Source organism: Xenopus laevis, chromosome 5L, assembly GCF_017654675.1.
Source record: "Xenopus laevis strain J_2021 chromosome 5L, Xenopus_laevis_v10.1, whole genome shotgun sequence".
In the NCBI taxonomy this organism is placed as follows: Eukaryota; Metazoa; Chordata; class Amphibia; order Anura; family Pipidae; genus Xenopus; species Xenopus laevis.
In genome coordinates this window covers 26,314,295-26,336,669 of record NC_054379.1, presented here as the reverse complement: position 1 = coordinate 26,336,669, position 22,375 = coordinate 26,314,295, and the positions used below count along the sequence as shown (strand labels likewise).

The window sequence follows — 22,375 nt, the reverse complement described above, 5'->3', positions numbered from 1 at the left end:
AGAATGAAAAATACTTTGAATTTCGAAGGTTTTTTTTGGCTACTTCGACCATCGGATTGGCTACTTCGACCTTCTAATCGAACGATTCGAACTAAAAATCGTTCGATTATTTGACCATTCGATAGTCTCTTTAAAAAAAAAAACAAAAAAAAAATTTCGACTACCTACAGTACTTCGCCACCTAAAACCGACAGAGCACCAATGTTAGCCTATGGGGACCTAGGCGCGTCCGAGATCCATTCCAATGCTCACAGACATAATTTACCTACCCCATACCCTTAAGTCTTTGCATCTCCTTGTTCCTTCCCTCATTTTAATGTTTTTTACTGGATTTTCTGTTTTTTAATTTCATTAGTAAAAAGTGCAACTTTAAGGGTCAGTTCTTTTTCTTTCTCCTTCTATAAGTTGATAACTTGCCTGGGAAAAGCGCATGAAATAAAGGACACCACAAAGATATAAATATATGTATATGAAGCAGCTATTGTTCTGATGTTTTATTTATATTTACCATCTCCAGACCTCTAGGTAAAACACTTTCAGCTTCAGATCGGTTGGCAATATCCCACATTTCTGACCATATTCCAATAGAAACAAAAAAAATGCTTTTAAAAACACAATAAAACAGTTCCATGCCCAGCGCATGATATAGAACTACAACTTAATAAATACTTTACAAAAATATTGCAGTATTTGTAAACAGCAATAAAAGATGAACCCGATAATAGCTTCTTTTTTTTTTTTTTTTTAAACTTGAGTTTGGTTCATGCCTACAAAAATAAAATAATGTGAGCCATATGTACTATATCCATGTAAAACAAGAAGACAAACCTATGTCTGTATCTCCTTTTAAAGAAAGTGCCACATTTCTCAATATTGAATAGTCCCTGAAAAAGTCACAAGCCAAGAGCTACCCTGAAATCCTGAGTTTCCCGTTGACATAGTCCTTTTCAAACACCACGTAACAAAACGCCAAATCCATATGGTGGGGTTAAGCCTTAAATCTTTCCAATTTGCTTCAGTAAGACCAGAACTACCGAACATAGGGTCTCCCAAGAGCCAGAGCTGTTAATATCACACTTTTTATGCAGTTGGCCAATTATTTATAGAAATGTATTGGCTGATTGGATTGTAATGAAGACAGGGAGTTTTACGGAGCCCATGGAGGATCTTTCCTGGGTTCACAATGGGGCAACCTTGATATAGATATGAGGTGCTTTGCTTGAACGCATGTCATTTATGGTTTCTATAGGTGACATACACTTAATAATGCATATCGTTTGTATTGATACATAAAAGGTATGAACACGGAGTTTGTTGCAAGAAACTGTAGAGAACCCAGCAGTGACATGTCATTTAAGGTCACTTCTACTGCAAATACACAGCGAGCAGTATTCAACCGACGTCATTAACCCATTACCAGCAGACGTTGCCACAAGCATCTAATTCGACAGATTTTATCAGTCCCTATTGGCCCAACTCTAGAATTCTCTGGCTTCCTGAAACTGTTTCAAATAATCATCTTCTGAAGGGTTTTCAGTACATTTTTGCCCATTATTTGGTGGTCGAACTTCATTGTATCGACTCCAGTCCCCTTTGCACATAATCCAAGGTAAAATATCCACTTTATAATGAAGTTCTGCTGAAAACTCTACACTGATCAAATTTGGGGTGCCTGCTCCCTTTCCCCTTGTAATTAGTTGCATGCTGTCATCGAAGCAGCAGTGCTGGGCAGCTAGAGTGGTACTCTCCAGAGAGAGCATGGAACGTATGCAGTATCTTGCTGTTGGTTTGTATATCTCTAGCTTCTCCTTTGGACCACTAGCATCTTTCCATCGAAAGTCTTTGCGTTTGATCCGATCGTATATTTCAGCGGTGCTATAAGCCACTTCAGTTGGGTAGGAGCAAGGGCAGCTGGGAAGGTCATTAGCCACTTTGTGCATATACTTTTTGAGGAATTCACTTTTGCAGTTCATCCATCGCTCACAGCTGTCAGTATCTAAAATAAACACCAAAAAACAGGTTATCAAGTAGGACTGGTGTAAGAAAAGACCCAAGCACAGCTTGCATTGCCTCAACTAACTGAAATACTAAAACTGCTAGTAACAAGTCTGTTAATGTTTTTCAGCTGGACTTTCAGGCCACCCAATTTAGGCATTGGTTCTAAAGCTGGCCATAGATGCAAAGAACCGATCGTACGAATCATTGTACGATCGGACTTTGCCATCTCCCGACCCGCCACTAACCATTCAGATCAAAGTCTTACCAGTCAGATTAGTTAAAGAACAGATCAGCAATGTTCTGCCCCTGACAGCAATCGTACGATATCTATGTCCAACCAAAGCTAGTGACAGTCTCCCACTGAAAATCGTACGATCGGCAATACACGCAGAGATATTATCGGCAGCCGACAGAAATTTTCTAACCTGTCCGATCGACCAAACGACCGATCTCCACCGGACGAAAAATTTGGGGACTCTCCACACACACGGTCCGAATATCGTACGAATCCTCGATTCGTACGATCAGATCTTTGCGTCTATGGCCAGCTTTAGGCAGGCCCCTTGTATATGCCTGATGAACTACTCAACTTTGATATGATAACAAGAAAAACAGAAACTCTGGCCAACCTGAGACAATGAGGCAGCATTTTCAAGTAGCGCCAATCTTGAATGCCATAGATGCACCGATAACATTGTACGAATTTTCGTATGATATTTAATGCGTGTACGGTGGGAGATGAGCCGATCAGAAAGACTTGGATATCGTTCGGCTTGTCGATCGGGCTGGCAATTTTTGATTGGGCAACTTTGAACATCGGCCATTGTTAGTGCTCAATCGTCAGATACAGGTAAAATTCTATTGTTTCCATCTGTATATCGGACGATCATTGAAACGAATGATCTTTCCTGGAAATCTATGACCACCTTAACAGTACAGGCCAAATGACCAGATATTCCAAAGATTAGTAAAATCTGCAAGGTGGTACCAGAATTGGTGCACATGCATTTCCTGCACAGGTATGGGATTCATTATCCAGAAAGCTCAGCATTACAGAAAAAATTAAAAATGATTTCCTTTTTCTCTGTAATAATAAAAGTACCTTGTACTTGTTCCAAACTAAGATATAAGTAATCCTTACTGGAAGAAACCAGCCTGTTGGGTTTATTTAATGTTTACATGATTTTCTAGCAGACTCAAGGTACAAAGATCCAAATTATGGAAAGATCAATTATCTGGAAAACCCTAGGTCCCAAGCATTATGGATCACAGGTCCCATACATGTACATTATTTCTTCTAATGTTTAAAGTAGAACAAATCCTGCTTCCCCACAGCACATCTATGGAAAGTGCCCCTTCCTCCTCTCCAACTGCATTAAATGCTCTCCCACAAGCTGACCCCTTGCTTTCTACCTGGCCTAAGAAAGCAGAGCAGAATATGGGGCTGACAGCTGCTATGCCTGGCTACATCACATCTGGTGTGCAGAGTTCCTGGAGTTTATTGCACTGGAGCGGATCACATTCTGGTCTTCATAATGCATGCTCCTGGTCAACGATCAAACTGAAAGCCTGACGTGGCCAGACATGGCACCAACATAGCTTTTTTTTCTCAGGCCAACTACAGGGCAAGGTGGCACAAAAAATGTGTTGTGGTGGGGAAGGATACTCTCTATATCTGCCCCCCATACTATCTAATGGCCAGGTCAACCACAACCTTAAAGGGATTCGGTCATGATTTTTATGGTGTAGTTTTTATTTCTAAATTACACTGTTTACACTACAAATAATTCACATTACAATATAAAATTTCATTCCAGAACCAGCAAGTGTATTTTATATATATATATATATATATATATATATATATATATATATATATATATATATATATATATATATATATATATATATATATATATATATATATATAAATAATATTGGTGTGTAGGCGCCATCTCAGGTCATTTTGCCTGGTCATGTGCTTTCAGAAAGAGCCAGCACTTTAGGATGGAACTGCTTTCTGGCAGGCTGTGGTTTCTCCTACTCAATGAAACTGAATGTGTCTCAGTGGGACCTGGATTTTACTATGGAGTGCTGATCTTAGATCTACTAGGCAGCCGTTATCTATCTGGTTACCTTCCCATTGTTATGTTGATAGATTGCTGGGGGGGGGGGGTGATATCACTCAAACAGCAGTAAATAGTGACAGAAGTTTATCAGAGCACAAGTCACATGACTTGGGGCAGCTGGAAAACTGGTAATATGTCTAGCTCCATGTCAGATTTCAAAATTAAAAAATCTATTTGCTCTTTAGAGAAATAGATTACAGTTCAGAGCAGCACTATTAACTGATGCTTTTGGGGAAAAAATAAATAAATACATGTTTTCCCATGGCAGTATCCCTTTAATCAACAAATAGTAGGCAAACGGAGTGTGTAACTGTGTGACAGTCATGACCACGCCATGTTCTTTGTAGATGACCCCTCTTCTGTTCTACACCAGCAGGAATATATTTCAGATTATACTTGTACTTATAAAAAAGCCTTTCACACAATGGCCTCTTTATCCGTAATGTTCATTTAAAATTCTATAGGAATCTGGAGCACATTTACAGAGCTGAACTCAATAATCCAAATTATGTAAATGACACTCACCAACACCAAACAGCTTTGTAGCATTGAAATCCTCATTCCCTGCCAGAAGGCTGACTTCAGTGGCTGCTGTTCGGAATGTGTCTTCGATTCCTGCGGAGAGGGTGTGGGGGGAGGAAGCACGCTAATAAATGGCAGATACGACAGCCTTTGATAAAGATATTTGGAACAGGAGGCAACACAGATTGAAAGTTACATGCAAAACCAATTTGCACAACGATCTGCAGGTGCCACTTGAAAGTGGCGGGCAGATCAAAGCAGGTGGTAACCGAGAGACTTGGTTATGTGGCAGTTGTGTTAAATGGAATCATCACGTAATGTTCTTTTTATAAACCCATTTCATTGTTTTATTCTTTTCTATATTATTGTTGTTGGAGTTGGGGGACTGGACCAAATCTTATTTGCACACTGTTCTTGGAGGATATGGCATTGTCTCAACCACAAAACCAGAAGACTGGCACTTGCTGCATTAATTACTAAGCTTTGTCCCGTTTTAATTGAATTTACTCCAGTGTTTAAGGAAAGACGGCACCAGAACAAAGATTACACATTTAATTGCTCTAATATATGGCTTTACATAACTGTACCCAGCCATCACCGCTACATGTGCAATAATTCGCCAAAGACAGCAACGGGTGTATTAGAATTTAAAAAAAAAAAAAAATTTGAAAAAAATAAAAATCTTAAACAGATTTCCTGTGAACCATAAAATTTATACTTACTGTAAATGAATTGTGCTGGAAATGGCAGCTTTGTGAAAGTATAGAGACCACACAGAAATGTAATTACCAACACCTCATTGGCTATGAAATGCTACACTATTTCTAGTCAAACACCCAAAAGTGCCAAAATAAATTTAAAACGGATTAAGGGGTAAGAAATAAAAAAAAATAGTACAATGTATTTTAAGTGCCTTATGCTTTCCAAGTTAAAACCCCTCTCAAACAGGCTTGAGGGCTTGATAAGGTCTAGGTAACATATACATTTATAGGTGCTGCTTGTGGGATCTATTATCTAGAGACCAGTCTTCCATAAAGCTCCAAAATACAGCACAGATACATCCTAAATAGCCCTAAGAAGTCTTCATTTAATTATTTTTATTTTATATTATTTTTATTTAACAGGACAAAATGGTGTACTTGATGGTAACTAAAATCAACATTATATATAGGGTAGGGTTGGTCTGAACAAGCACCTAAGTTCTGTAGCGGCCAACACCTATTAGGGAATATTAAAATTAGGGATGCACCGAATCCACTATTTTGGATTCGGCCAAACTCTGAATCCTTCTCGAAAGATTCGGCCGAATAATAAACCAAATCCTAATTTGCATATGCAAATTATGGGTAGGAAGGGCAAACGTTTTATTTTCTTGTTTTGTGACAAAAAGTCACGCAATTTCCCTCCCTGCCCCTAATTTGCGATTATTCGGTTCGGCAGGGCAGAAGGATAGGGCCGAATCCGACTACTGCTGAAAACAGCCGAATCCTGGATTCGGTGCATCCCTAATTAAAATATATTTTTCTATCTTCCTCTGCATTGCCAGATTTATATAAATACACTGGAGATCAGACATATGAAGTATGGGACAATTTGTGAAAAGTCTCAGTTGTCACCAACTATTTATCCAGGTCATGATATACAGTGTCTAGTAGAATTGAGTCAAAGGCAACTGGACATTTAGGGTGTTATTTGCTAAACTTTGTTCTGGCTTTTTGGGTCAAAACTCAAATTTTACAAGGTATTTTTTTTTTTTCCAACTCAAATTTTTCGAGATTTATTAAAGTCCAGTGCAGCAAAAAGCCCGAATCCAAAAATCTGCCATCTTAGACACACTGAGGTTGTTTTTAAGTCAATATTTTGAAGTTTCTGTGGTCTGCACTGGAATTAGCCTGAAAATCTGACCATTTTGGGCTTTTCGGGCAAAAATCTAATAAACTCGGCTTTTCAGGAAAAAGCCAGAAAAAAAATCTTACGATTCGGGTTTTCACTTGATTTTATCCAATTACATCAAGCTTTTTTTAATAATAAATAAGGTAAAATGAGGTATGGGAATTTGGTTGAGGTTTTATTCTAAAAATGAGATGAATTCGGATTTCAGTACGTTTTTCTTGAAAATGTTTCAACACTCATCCGAGGGAACCGTCAAGAAAAACTCTAAGGGGAAGATTTAGCAAGGGTCGAATAATGAATTAGAATTCAAAGTTTAGGAGTTTAAAAATTTACACATTTGAATTTTACTCCCCCTAATCTAATTCAAATGTGAGATTTATCACAACTCGACCATGGAAACTGTCCTAATTTGAATATTCGCCACCTAAAACCTCTGCCATGTACAAGTCAATAGCAGAGGTCCGTATAGCCATTTGGAGATGTTAATAGCCTTCCTGAGCCTTTCCCGGGAAAAAAAAGCTTGATTCATACTATTCAAATTTTAAGGTCGGGACCATCTAATCAAATATTAAGACATTCAAATTTTGTGTTAAATTATCTCCCGTCGAATTGTGAGTATATTCGAATTAAAATTTTTTTTTTTTACATGAATTCAAAATTTGTCCTTTGATAAATGGGTTTCCACATGTCCAGTGGCTTTTAACTTAATTCTACTAAACACTAAATCTATTGCCACCTCTGAGGATGCCATATTTGGTTGGGAAATTTAGCAAATTTGTATCATACTGCCCAACCATCTGAAAATTTATTGGAAAGACAATTTTGACAGATTATCATGCAATCCCAACGAGGCACTGGCAGATGCTGAAGAGAGAAGAGCCGCACTCATATGCACTTGTTTACTATTCGCCCACCTGTGTGGATCGTCACATCGCTCTCTGGGGCTAAGTTATGGACATAGGTGCTAAATTATGCAAAAGTAGTTGCTAAAAGCAATGAGATCGAAACAATATCTACTGCATTCTGGAAAATAATAGATAAGGCTGGTTGGTGCCAGCAAATAAACTTGTACAAGTTGATGATAGATAGATGGGAGCCTTAACAACCACGGGTAGTATTTGAATAAAAAAAAGTCTTTATTACCAAGCATCTTTAAAAACACAAACAGGTATCTTCCTGGAGCTCTTTAACTAAACCATGACGTGTCTAGTCACCTTGTACAAGTTACCAACTAGGTTTTGTAAAGCATTATTATCCAACCAAAATCCGGTTAACTGGTACACTTTTTTGGAGTGTGGGAGGTTCTAGAATGGCAAGGGCGGGGCAAGAGCTAATCTTCCCATAGAAACGAGGAGGCTGATATTAGGAGTTTTAGAAGCGAAGTAGATATAGACAAAATCAATCGGCTGATGCGATCAACACACACCAATGTAAGGGGAAGAAGGAAACAGATGTGGTTTTTCCCCCAGCATAGATACACTGGAGGAGAAAATGCCTGATGTGACATGGCCCTAAATAGGAACTCCATTCAATGTTTTTCCTTTTTCTTTCATATTACTGAATATTCTTATTTTGTTAGTGTTATGGGCTTTTTGCTTTGGATTGTTACTGTCAACAGTGTGAAACCCCAGCAAGAAAAGGAAAACGCAGCAAATGAGCTAAGTGACAGCTCTAGGCTTCCAGAAATCTCTCACTAAACCAATATACTTTATCCCAATTGGTAAAGATAGACAGACAGACAGACAGACAGACAGACAGACAGACAGACAGACAGACAGACAGACAGACAGACAGACAGACAGACAGACAGACAGACAGACAGACAGACAGACAGACAGACAGACAGACAGACAGACAGACAGACAGACAGACAGACTATACAAGAATGGACAGCACTCACGATTGTATGCAAAAAGGTTATATTATAGTGAAAAAAAGCATATACATCACCATACGTGTACACATTTTGTATCGACGTTTCGAGCCGATTTAGGCTTTTTCTCAAGCCATGTGAACAATGTGTACACGTATGGTGATGCATATGCTTTTTTCACTATAATAACCTTTTTGCATACAATCGTCGGTGCTGTCCATACTAAATAACGAGGGAAGACCAGAAAACCTCACTGGGACCTGCACCAAACATACAAAGAGAATATAGCGTGAGTGCTGTTACTGATGAATACAAGAAAATTTATATATATATATATATATATATATATATATATATATATATATATATATATATATATATATATATATATATATATATATATATATATCTCAAAAAAAAAAAAAACACACTCCAAGGACTTTATAGGTCAAAAATAAATATTGTATTTTATTTCAACGTTTCGGCTCCATCACTCTGACCGTCTTCTGGAAACTTTCCTGAAGATGGCCTGTGTGATGGCGTTGAAACGTTGAAATGTTTTCACCTATAAAGTCCTTATAGTTCAGTTTTTTGTTATTTATGCATTGAATTTTTTGACCAGCACACACACTATTTTATATATACACACAGGTATAGGACCGGTTATCCAGAATGCTCAGGACTGGGGTTTTTCTCATAATGGATCTTTCCGTAATTTGGCCCACCATACCTTACTGAAAAAATGAATTAAATAAACCCAATAGGCTGGTTTTGTTTCCAATAAGGATTCATTTTATCTTAGTTTAGATCAAGTACAAGTTACATTTTTATTATTACAGAGAAAAAGGAAATTATTTTTTGTACAAAAATTTAATTATTTTGATAAGATGGAGTCTATGGGAGACATAATTTGGAGCTTTCTGGATAACTGGTTTCCGGATAACAGATCCCATACCTGTATCAGTAAGTTGAATGTCGCAAGTTGAACCTTGCAGCTTCCTCTGCCATGCAGAACAACCCAGAGAAAACACCAATAGCTTTTTGAATGAACAATGCAGTGGGTATGACACAAGAGTATTTAAAAAGGAGCGCGTCTGGTGGAAGTTGGGCACTAGGAGCGCGGGGTGGACGCAGGTTAAAGTTCAGCCTGCACCCGCTGCGGCCTACAAACTTTGTGCGGCAGTCAATCCAAGCCAGCCCGACCCACGGGTCCTGTGGGCTTTGGGTCGGCCTGCACATCACTATAGAGCAACTATCCCAGGCTTTCTTGAATGCCCCACAATGTCAGCCAGAATTACAAGACAGACTACCATAAAATACAATGGCGCTTTCATAGGAATGCCATGAAACAAGTCCCTAATAAATATGTAGTCATTACTTTAAGAAGTTCTTACCCGGACAGTTTGGCATATCACAAGTTCTTGACTCTGTCGCTGTACAGGCATAGCCACAGGTTCGGGTGCGCTTTTGGTTACCGCTACCACAGGTGACACTGCACACTGACCAACTGCTCCAATCTCCCTCACCATCTACATAGTCTATGAGAAAAACATGAATAAATCACATTAGCAGGAATCCAATGTACATGGCTGGGGGCACCTAAGAAACTAACTGTTGTGCTACACTGGCAAAACGTCACAAACTCTACAATAGTTTATATAAACAAGCTGCTGTGTAGCCATGGGGGCAGCCATTCAAGCACAGGATACACAGTAGATAACAGAAAAGTTCTGAAGAATCCCATTGTATACTACAGAGTTTATCTGTGGTGTATCCTGAACCTTTCTCGGCTTTGAAAAAAGGGGCTGCTACCTTTAGATTAAATTTTAATATCATGTATAGAGTAATTTTATGAGATAGTTTGCAATTAGTTTTCAGCTTTCCAGTTTTCAATTTCAGCAATCTGAATGCTAGGGTCCAAATTACCCTAGAACAATGCATTCATTTGAATAAGAAACTGGATTATGATTAAGAGAGGCCTGAACAGAAAAATGGGTAATAAAGTAGCAATAACAACACATAAATCGCCTTATAGAGCTTTTGTTGTTTAGATGGGGTCGGTGACCCTCATTTGAAAGCTGGAAAGAGTCAGAATAAAAAGGCAAATAGTTGAGAAATTATAAAAAAATGAATCCCAATCCCCTGGTCATGTGCTTTCAGGAAGAGCCAGCACTTTAGGATAGAACTGCTTTCTGGCAGGCTGTTGTTTCTCCTACTAAATGTAACTGAATGTGTCGCAGTGGGACCTGGATTTTATTATTGAGTGCTGTTCTTAGATCTACCAGGCATCTGATATCTTGTGTTAGGGAGCTGTTTTCTGGTTACCTTCCCATTGTTCTTTTGTTAGGCTGCTGGGGGTGATTTCACTCCAATTTGCAGTAAAGAGTGACTGAAGTTTATCAGAACACATGACTGGGGGCAGCTGGGAAACTGACAATATATCTAGCCCCATGTCAGATTACAAAATTAAATTAAAAAAAATTATATTTGCTCTTTTGAGAAACGGATTTCAGTGCAGAATTCTGCTGGAGCAGCACTAGATACTTATGCGTTTTGAAAGAAACATGTTTTCCCCTGACAGTATCCATTTAAGTTGTACTTTCTTTGCATTACCATGCTTTGGCCCTTGCACCAGGGCTCTATAAGAAACAGCCAGTGGCGACACTCTATAGCGTCTCGAGTCAAGCGGCTGAATCATATGGACACTCGCTGCTACTAGCCCCTTAGCTCATTCCTTTAAAAATATAAATACCCCCGAGTCATGTGAGCTTACCATACTCAGGCTGTTCCTTTGTATCAAATGTTCGGTGGCTGGGCACTTGTCTATTCCTTCCTCCCAGAGGGTTTAAGAAGTTGCTGTCCTCAGTAGTGCTGTCGTATTTGTAATCCTGGTCCCCGTAATTCATACGGGGCAAAGTTGCTGACCTCTGCCACCAGCTTCTCCAGTCAGGTGATGGAACCGGCCAGCTGGGCATGTTCTCCTTTTGCATTTCATTTTCCGGCTCCGAGTCAGGTCCATCAACCACTTCAATAGTGACCTGAAATATTTCCAAATGAAATACGAGATTCTTATTTCTAGGGTTACGGGTAGCCGTCTACACACATACTTTTAATAGCGAGGTGGGGAAAAGAAAATACAAAATTACAATTCACATTATTTAATTTAGGGGCTCCCTCATGCTCAACTCTAGCAAATGAATGGAATGTTGTAGATATTTGTGTTTGATGTATATCAGGAGTTCTTAACCAGGGAGGCCCGATTCAATACATTTTTTAATTGATTGTTGATTTTTTTTGATTTTTTTAAATTGAACGTTGCATATTAAGGAAATAAAATGTGAATATTGAAAATAAAAAAAAAATGAATTCCAATGTAAGAATTTTCCTGATGAATAATTTTGAAAATGCTACAGTTACAAAAATGTAAAAATATTCACAATTGCTGTTTTAGAGCATTCGCAGTGGGGTCGGCGACCAAAACGAGTCTCCCTGCTGTGGGGAGGAAAGGGAGTAAACACAAACTAGGTATGAAATCTTTTGTCCGGAAACCAGTTATCTAGAAAGCTCTGAATTATGGGAAGGCTGTCTACTTTAGACTCCATTATAAGCAAACAATTAGAATGTTTGAAAATGATTTCCCTTTCCTCTGTACTAAAACAACAGCACCTTGTACCTGATCCCAAACTAAGATAATTCTTATTGGAGGCAAAAAGATCTTATTGGGTTTAATTAATGTTTAAATCATTTTTTAGAAGACAAAGTACGGAGATCCAAATGATGGAAATAGCCATATTTAAAAAGTGGCAAATGAGGGTCCATCTGAAAGGGAACCCCTGCTGTATAGAAATGACTGAAAGCGTTTATGCTGGGCCCAGGAAGGCATATTTATCAAAATTGGAATTTGTGAATTTTAGAGTTGTTTTTGAAATGCTAATAAACTAGAAAACTTCTCAAACTCCAAAGTGTTTTATTTATATGGAGATCCAAACAAAACAAATTCATGTTCTATTCATCATTTTCAAAGGGTCTACCAACTCTTAAAAAGAAATCTATAAACTCAAACTGAAAAAGACAAAACAAAATTATATATATATCATTTTGTCTAGGACAACTACCATTGACTTCTACATGCACTTGGCAGCTTTCAAATGCCAAATGTTAACATTCAAGCTTTTTCCCCCTAAATAAATCTCAAAATTTTCCATTTTAAAACTATTATTCAATAGTGGAAAAAAAAACTCAAACTGCAATAAAAATCATTATTGCAATAAGAGGTACTTATGATACATCAATCTACAGTATCTATAAAAACATTTCTGGATATCCCTTCTGAATGGCCAGGACCTCAACAACATAGAGATAAAGGCTATATAAGGCTTAGCTGAAGGCATAGAATATAAACTGTGCAAAAAAAAGATTTTATGTAGCCCAATTTATGATACTGTATGAGGAGTAGAATTTCCAAGTTCATAGTGCCCTTCCATGGCAAGAGATTTCTGTGGTCATTTTTATGCCAAATCAGAAGCCAGAACAAGGTTTGGAAAAATCATTTGTTGCCCCTTTTGCACTGGATTTCATTGGTGCAATCGACCCAACTGATATAGAGCCATACAACTACAGCCTGACATTAGTGACCATCCATTATCAGGAAAACCCCAGGTCCTGAGCATTCTGGATAACAGGTCCCATACTTGCACAATGCGAGAGAGAGAGAGAGAGTCATAGAGAGTCACGAACAGTGAGCAATTTTTAAAATATCATTTCATTTCCACTAGGGGGTGCATTGTCTCGAATAACCACAACTATATTAATATAGTAATTAAATGTTATTAGCATCAATAACAATAGTTTCTTTTAAATATTGGGTAGGCTTTAAGGCCGATTTATCAAAGCTGCAGCTAAATTACAGCTATGCCATTAAACATGTGTGTTCCTCAGCATTCCATTGGGAAGCGTTTTGGCCAAAACACCAAACCAGTATATTTTAACGTCTGGAGGATACATATAATTGCTTGATATATCCAGGAGGCCAATAGATACATTTAGCATTCCCGTTCCTATATTTTTTTTTATTAAAACCCTCCCCTGCTGATAATCAATTTGTATTTTTATACACAAGTTTATCTCAAAAGAAGGGCAAATCACGAAGATCTGAGCAAATTCTGAAAATGTGCACTATGCAGATTCCGTAGCCAACCCCCCTTTATTCTTCAAGTTCTATAAATTGGCCCAATTAGAGAAATGAAAGGCATTACCAAAGTAACCATTTGCATTACTTAAAAGATAGGAAATTGCATTCAAAACAAGACAGTGAAATTATTAACATCTGTTTTAGGAGCTCTAGCATTTAGTCCTGCTGCAAACATTTCTTGGCTCCCAACCTCCTCATGTTTAGGGCTCTAACTATCCATGCTGGCCAATTCTGCAGCTATGTAAACAAACAGGGTAACAATACTTATTCTAGTAAAACAGCGCAGATTTTAAATATTGTTGATAAGAGTATCTACCGCCATTTGATCCCTTATCCAGAAAGTGTCCGATTACAGGAAGGCCATTTTAATGAAATATTTCTAATTTTTAAACACAATTTCTATGTCATAATAAAACAGTAGCTTGTACTTGATAAGCAAGTTGCATGAATCGATATTGGTGGCAAAACAATCCTATTGGGTTTATTTAATGTTTAAATGATATTTAGCAGACTTAAGGTATAGCGATCCAGGTCCCTTATTTGGAAAACCCCAGGTCCCAAGCATTCCAGATAATTCCAGATTGCCACCTTTCCAAACAGTGGAGACCGGGCAGGGGGTGGGCCGTGACATCAGGGGGCGGTTCCATGACAGACGGGAGTGGCCATGATGTGGGGGCGGGGCTATGATGCAGCCATCAGTCCATCTCCGTGCCAATCAAAGGAATCCTTTCCTTATTTGGAAAACCGGGCAGAAAGTTTTGACCCAAGCAGCCCTTCAAAATACCGGGCTGTCGGGGGCAAAACAGGACAGATGGCAACCTTAATCAGCGCTGTCCAACTTCTGTGCTACTGAGGGCCAGAATTTTTCCAGCCTACGTGGTGGAGGGCTGATAATGGAAGCCAGTGCTTGCCACTCCCTCTTTTTAACCACACTCACTTTATGGCAAAGCTGTGTCCCTCCAGAAGTTTGTTAGAGGTGAGAACAGGTGAACAATGTGGGCACTTTCAGTCTGGGTCTGAGGTGTGAACAGTACATGGTTTGCAGTGGCATTATATGTGTTAATACAGAGCTTTACGGTCTGAATTTGAGGTGTCAACAATGTGGCGGCCAGTTAATCTCAGTACTGATACACTTTAAAGCTTAAAGGAAAACTATACCCCCAAACAATGTAGGTCTCTATAAAAAGATATTGCATAAAACAGGTCATATGTAAAATCCTGCTTCATGTAAATAAACCATTTTCATAATAATATACTTTTCTTGTAGTATGTGCCATTGGGTAATCATAAATAGAAAATTGCCATTTTAAAAAAATAAGGGCCGCCCCCTGGGATCGTAGGATTCACTGTACTCACAAACATACCAACAAACCATCCATGTTAGGTCACATAAGCCAATTAACAGAGAGTTGTGTCTTGCTTCTACACTTCTTCCTGTTACAGTTAGAGTTGTAGTATTTCTGGTCAGGTGATCTCTGAGGCAGCACACAGACCATCACAAAATGGTGGCTCAAGGCAAGAGATGTAAAAGGACAATATTTACTTAAATATATATTCCAGTTTGGTAAGATTCTGTAATATGCCACTTAATATGATATGAACTGTTGCTTAAGTGTTCATTTTGGGGGTATAGTTTTCCTTTAAACAAGGTAAGCAGTAAGACCGATGTGGCCCACGGGCCGCCATTTGGGCAGCACTGCCATAGATCATTTAATTAATAAACTCATGGTACTAAAGAGGTTTTATGATATTCTGCATTACACCTAGCTACTGCAATGCTAAATAAATATTATTAGGGGAACTTTACGGACGATTGAAAGCTCCTTCCAATGCAAATGCAGAACTATGCATTTTATAGTTTGTTTAAGACTTATTCAATTCCCTGTAAAACTGACAAGAATACGACTAGTAGGCATGAATGTAGTTCTAATACATAGGGATAAATTCCAATATCCTAGCTCTGTCTTTTCTACTGCTAGAGAAGTTGTTGTCTCTTGTGGGGCCCAAAAAAAAAAATAAATAAATAAATAAAACAAAAACAAAAATTATTTACTACCCCCCCTCACAATGTCCTATAAAAAAAAAATCTGATAGTACAGGGACCACCAGTGGATTTATTTAGTAATGTGGGCAGTACATTAGGTGTTACTACAGGAGCCCATTAAGCTGACTCACTGTTTCTTGGTGGGTTCTTCAATAACTCCACAGCAGCTGTTCCACCCTCAGCATTTACACAAACCTGTCAGCTGGTCATTTTGACAACCAATAATCAGATAAGAAATAAGAGGAACTGCCAAGCTTGCCTTTTGCGAATACAAATAAATTACGTAGTTCCCCCTTACAGTCACTCCTTTGAGGGCAAAAAGATGAGCTATGTGCTGTAAGACGACGCAAAAGAGCTGTGATAATTGGTCTTCCACCAAGGTCTTCCAGGCCAAATAAAAGTAAACAAGTAGTCTGTGTGTATAAAGGGGGCTCTATGTCTGGGGGGTGGGATTCCTGGAATGAGGACACATTAAGGGAGGGCAAAAAGCTTTATCACTACTCCTCTGCCTTCCTATCTGGGAGACGTCCATGGGATGCACATTCCAGAATTATACACAATACTCTAGGTCACATAGCTATGTCTTATTTATTGTCAGAATGCTTACATTAGGCATTTGGCAATTCTTGATCTCTTTAAAGAATCTTAAGTAGATGTTTCAGAAACATGACTGGTCCATTCCCGGAAAATCTCCTGGTAAGGAATCATTGTTATGAGACCGGTCCCCCCCCCCCCCCAGCAAAGAAGATTAATACTAGGAGTATGTGCGAGAATGGACTTAATCATACAGAGGAAACAGGCAAGGAGTTGGCTTGCTTATAGGCAGAGGTGGTAAAATGGTGGAAGTCATTGACATAATGATGTACAGTAAGAGTGAGACATGATAGTTGTGTGGGCAGAACAAGGAATGGACCAACTGCTCAGGAACCACACACGACGCTAAGAATCCCAGACAATTGGCATTTGCTTGTAAATTCCAGAGAATTCATGGTAAGGCACAGCTCCCTCATATGTTCAGCAGCTCCCAAAATAAGTGTCATATGTATCAAAGCAATACACAATAAAGTATAAGATCCATTGCTTAATTGGTTATTTACAATAAAGGCAATTTAGCAAGTTTGTATCATGAACAATCCGTAAAACCTCTCACTATCATAGACATCACGTGCAAAGGCCCTACATTACCTATGGAACCTTCAACGTGTCCTCCAACATGGCACACTTGAATTTAGTCCATTTAGCAGTGAAAGACTGTAGCTTTTGAGGATGCTGTATCCCCCCTTGTTCAACATATGTTCAATGAATATGGCTTGTGCTGGACATACTTTTTTAGAGAACTGGAACATTGAAAGCCACTAGAGAAGGATGTTTATATTTTGGTTAGAGTTCGCTCTTTATATAGCTTTTTAAAAAAATATATATATACCTGAATATTAGGATTTTGGCCATTAATATCAACTTTGGAGAGGTCAGGAAAATTGGGAAGATCCAGAAGAAAGGATCCCGTCCCATCTCGTTGCAGTGATGTATGGCCACTTGTCATGAGGCGATGTTTAGGGAAAGCCCTCCGCGTAGCCTCGTCCAGATACTCTTGCCTGTCCGACGGGTTGAATGAAAAGCTATCAGAAGAGGGTTCATTCTGCGGAGTTACAAGGAAATTAAATTAGGAAAGTGTAAAAGCCTGAAATTGGAGTCGAACACATTAACACAACTACAAGAAATGAGGACTAATAAATCATGAAACCATTAAGGGGTGCTGCGTTCCCACTACACTAAACGATGCAGATAACCAGAAATGAATATTCTGTATGAAGTATACAGTGGATCCGAAGAAAATCTACATTTCCCATCAACAACTGGATTCCCATGGTTTAAGATTGGAAGTAACTACTAGAAGTTCCAGGCATTCCTTTTGACATGAGGACTTTTTCTGTAAGTTGGTCATACAGGTAGTGCAAAATGGTCATCCAACTTTTAACCGTACTCTGTGATTATTGCTGCATGTGGGGTCCCCACCCTATAGTTCAGAGTGTTCAACATTCTAATTATCATAATTTAAATTCCCAGCAGTCTATGGCTACACGGGGGAGATGAGTGGCCAGAATGTTAGCATTCCCCTTTTTATTCTAAAGATGGCCACACACATACTTTTTTTCATATGAAATTGACCAATATCATACCAAAAGACCTGGATATCTGTTATCTCGTCGATCGTCAAGGTGGAATTTTTTTTATTTTTTTTTATCAGGTGCCTTTGAAGGCTCCCAAACATCGGCAAAACAGTTACTGCGGATTCATCAGACAGAGATAGAATTCTATTTTTTCTACCTGCGAATCTGACTTTTCAGCTAAGACTTGAAGTGAAAAATAATGGGTTGCAGGAAAAATCGTAATTGTAATGTGTATGGCCACCATAATCTAACCAGTACACCCCTATTTAATTCTAATCCAACCAGTGCATGTACCAAGTTATACACACACATCATGGCTGCAATATAGCTTGGCCATGTTAGATACAGCTAGCGTCATCTGTAGTGCAACACAACCAGCTCTACTGTTGATCGTTTATCTAGAATTAGTTATGTGGAAAAGTTTTACAAACACATTAATTTTCTGATGCTACAATACACAATAACAGTCTGCTGGTTTTAAGATAAAAACCTAAGGCCATTTTCCCAATAAAGTGTAAGGCTAGGGCCACCCTATATAAATTTTGGCCTGAGTAGAAACGCAGACCAAGAATCCGCTGCCCTTCTTCTGCTGAGCTGCCTGCACCTGGAATCATTACAATGCTTTGGTGCAGGCAGACAGAGTGGATTTCGGTGCCGAAACTAGAGATTTTGCTTTTCAAGGCGAAATCCGCCACGTCTGCCTGAACCCAAGCAGGGTAATGATTCTGTGATCATGTGGCCCTAGCTTAAGTGCAAGTAGACTTGAAAGGTCTCTACTAACACAACAAACCATCACATTAATGATCCTGAGTTTTATACTTGAAACATTGGATGTTTTTAATCAGATGCATTCTCCGAGTGTAAATGCTAAAACCTAGACACTGGAGACTTGTACACGGAGCCAAGCTGCAAATGCTTTCCTCATTTGTTTAACTTTGCAAAGGGCTGGAAGTATGATGTTCAAATTATGTAGGCGAAAGCCGCAGCAATCTACACACACTAAAGCCCCCGAACAAGTCGAACAATAACAAGAGTATGAACCACTGACCCAAGTCCGGGAGAAATACGATTCCCCACCACCACCCCGTTTGAAAAACATGAAAAATTTGATATCCCCAAGGATGGTATGGTTGTTAACAGCTTAAAAAGAGTTGTGCAGATATTGGGAATAGGCTTGCCTGGGGAAGTGGAGAAGCTGAACAGAATCCGGCGCACGCTATTTTCCCACTAAGCATGTATAATTGTTTCCTCTGTGCCGTCAGCTTCTGTCAAAAGCTATGACAAAGATCCCATGCCGGTTCACATGTTTATTTTGTAAATAAACAGTCTAAATTTGACAGTAACAGCCTCATTACCAACAGGCTACATATATTTCCATAAATTAACTTGTTGGTATCATTATATATGTTTCATAAGCGAAAGGGATGGTGGTTTCAGAACGTGGGAGTACTGTGCCTTAAGGCTACTAAGGAACACTTAAATAGTAAAAAACACAGTAGGACTTATTTCCAGGGTGGGACCAGCATATCAGAGTACCGGAGGAACACACAGTGGGCACCAGCCAAGCCCAATTTCTACCAGCCCATTCTTATTTCCACTATAGATCAATATACAAGACCTATTACTTTCAGCACGGTAGACATCTAAATGTTGTGCGTGTGGGCCCTTGACGTCAAGATCTCAGGTGGCCCCTGAGAGGAGCAGTCCAAAATTGGTTGGCCATCAGTTTAAATTTTTTGCAAGCTTAGTTATTATCAAACAAGGGACTAATTCTAGGAGAAAAGGCAAATCCATCCATATAAAAAAGTTTGTATAGGACTTTATATGGAATTCAGAGCTTTCTGGATAATAGGATTCCAGATAATAAATTCTAGACCTGTTCTGTACGACAGTGAGCCTCATAAATGTAAAATCAGCAGAGCGGAGCTGGCAGTTGTCACCTTATGGAGGCCCCTGGAATAGAAAAAACTGGATAGGAGACAAGTCACAGATGCATTGGCTCCTGGGACATCCACTATGGTCACTTAGGGGGATAGAAGAGGAAAATAAATAGAGCAAAAAATATCTGATCAGTAAGCCTTGTGCCTGCTATATGAAGGTATTTCTCAACCCATTAGAAATCAAATGTCCAGAGTTGAATGGTTCCAAGTGAGTTTTTCATCACTCTGCGCTCTTAATAGCACCTTCTTTTCACACGTCTATTAGATATGTCATTACTGAAGCTCCAGCAGAGTTCCGCCACCACATGCGTTCCAGAAAGATGCAGAAGAGATGACAGAAGTAAATGATCAAAGGCTATAACCAAAATAGGACAGAAATTTAGAACACGCCACACACTGCCCCACATAGCGGTGGAATTACTGTAAACTGCACGTGTGTGTGTGTATGCGAGTTGTATTTGGCATCCTGGATTGACTGAAGTTATACTGAATGATGAAGCGATTATCAGGAGCGAGATCAGAGAGTAGAGCTGGGTCATGCCTAGTCATCTGTAAACGTCTTCAAAGTCATCGCTTGTGAAACAATGAAACATATTGATGTCCAAGATTGCTGCAACATCTGTGGAGATTTCAATCTGTTTTAGAGAAAAGTACACAAAACCTATATAGTCAGGGAAACCACTGTGCAACTCACGTTTGCAGTTTCTTGAACAGAGAGTAGAGTGAAGATCTTTTTTTATTTTTTTTAGCAAATAAGTGTTGCTGGATACTATTATTGTCACAGTGGCTGCACAGAGACACAAAACTTTCAGGATATTAAATATTCAGGGCCCAATACAAAGAGTAAAGATAGAAGCAGGCATTGTGGAAATCAATTTCAAAGCCTAAAGCTGGCCATAGACAAAGATTTGATCGTACAAAAATTTTTTGTGCCATGTCGATCGGTCATTCAGACGATCGATCAGGTTAGAAAATTTCTGTCGGCTACAGATAATATCTCTGCATGTATTGTCGATCTGACTATATCAGTGGGAGACCAGCTTTTGTAGGACATAACTTTTGTACGATTGTTATTTGATCTGGATGGTTAGTGGCAGGTCGGGAGATGGCACCGAATAATCGTTTGACCATTATGAAGGTAAATCTGCACGTCTATGGCCAGTTTAAGGATAGAAGACCTGGTAGAGACGGAATATCTTGGACTTCAGAAAAAGGTTTAAAGGCAATCTTAAGAATGTTATTTTCCAGGTGCTTCTTCAGATGATCAGCCTACCTCAAGAGGTATATATACATGTGTGTGTGTTGATGTTACCGGCACTCACATTACCAGCAATTTCTCTGCTTAATTGTGCAGAACCTTGTTCTCTCTCTCTGTACAGACTGCAGCTAACTCAATGGAAATGTGCCTTTGCTACGTCTGCTCTCTGCCATTACTTGACTTCTTGGCTCATCAACATGAACGAGTCTAGAACCTAGTCACCCTTAACATGGGCCGAACGGATAATGGATAAGTCAGCCTGTGTGCGGGCATTTTTATGCACACCACCTCGCTAGATGGCTACTTTGCAGTTTGACCTCGTATTTGATCACTATGGGTAAATGTCACCCTGTTTAAGAGAGGCACATGACACCGTTTAGAATGGGCCTTTAGTCAGCCTTTACTATTTAACAAATATATAAAAACTAACTTGGTGCATGGTCAGCTTTTGAAACACCCCTTGTAGGTTTTTGTTACAGTTGGCTGCTTCTGTGTGTTTAGGTTACCTTTATTCTATACAAATAGTTTGCATTTCAGTATGCAGAATGAGGCAAAGAGGCTTACGGCTCGATGTGATAAGAGCAAATGGATCTTTGGGCTTTAAGAGACGTGTGCGTTACCTTTGTTCCTAGATGTGGCATATATACCTTGAACATACAGAAGCCACAGAATGGGGGAAATACAGGGGTACCCCAGACATTCCAAGATGGCTGCACCCGCTGTCTGCTGGAGTTACACTATCTGTCCACCTTCCTATTCCGTGATAGATTCCCTTATGCACCGCACATTCAAGGAACAAGAAGTAGATGCCAAATTAATTTGCAATGATAAACTAGGAAACACATATAGAAATAAAAAAGAAAAATGCAGCAACAGGGAAAAAAAATCTAGTCAGTCAAAAGACAGTCTTGGGGCTACATAATCATTTCTTCATTTCAGAGCAGAAGCCAAATATTTTGCAAAAACAAGTATGGGATTCGTTATCCAGAAACTTGTTATTCAGAAAGCTCCAAATAACGGAAAGGCGGTCTCCCGTAGACTCCATTTTATCCAAATAATCCTAATTTTTTAAAAATTCCTTTTTCGTTATAATAAAACAGTAGCTTGTACTTGATCCCAACTAAGATATAATTAATCCTTATTGGAAGCAAAACCAGCCTATTGGGTTTATATAACGTATAAATGATTTTTTCGTAGAAGATGAAGATCGAATTACAGAAAGATACCCGTGTATGTTCTTTATAGTTCCTCAAAACAAGAAAACCGACATGATGTTCTGAGTGATATTCTGTTACAGATTTTGAAATCCCAAACTTTAAAATTGAGCTTACTCAACGTATGGGACGATTTTTGCTG

At 38.9% G+C, this 22,375-nt stretch overlaps 1 protein-coding gene across 3 annotated transcripts in view; it reads right to left on the bottom strand.

Moving 5' to 3' along the window:
* Positions 1 to 456: 456 nt before the first annotated feature.
* The window catches only part of ism1.L (isthmin 1, angiogenesis inhibitor L homeolog), a 35,294-nt gene continuing 13,375 nt past the window's right edge, over positions 457 to 22,375 (bottom strand). Inside the window, exons 2-6 of one of the 3 annotated variants that reach the window (XM_018261732.1) lie at positions 17,077 to 17,289; positions 11,189 to 11,453; positions 9,810 to 9,953; positions 4,653 to 4,742; positions 457 to 1,996 (exon numbers count right to left, since the gene is read on the bottom strand). In XM_018261732.1, the coding sequence (XP_018117221.1) occupies positions 1,479 to 1,996; positions 4,653 to 4,742; positions 9,810 to 9,953; positions 11,189 to 11,453; positions 17,077 to 17,289 (1,230 nt within the window). In that variant the 3' untranslated portion in view covers positions 457 to 1,478. 3 annotated transcript variants of the gene reach the window in all.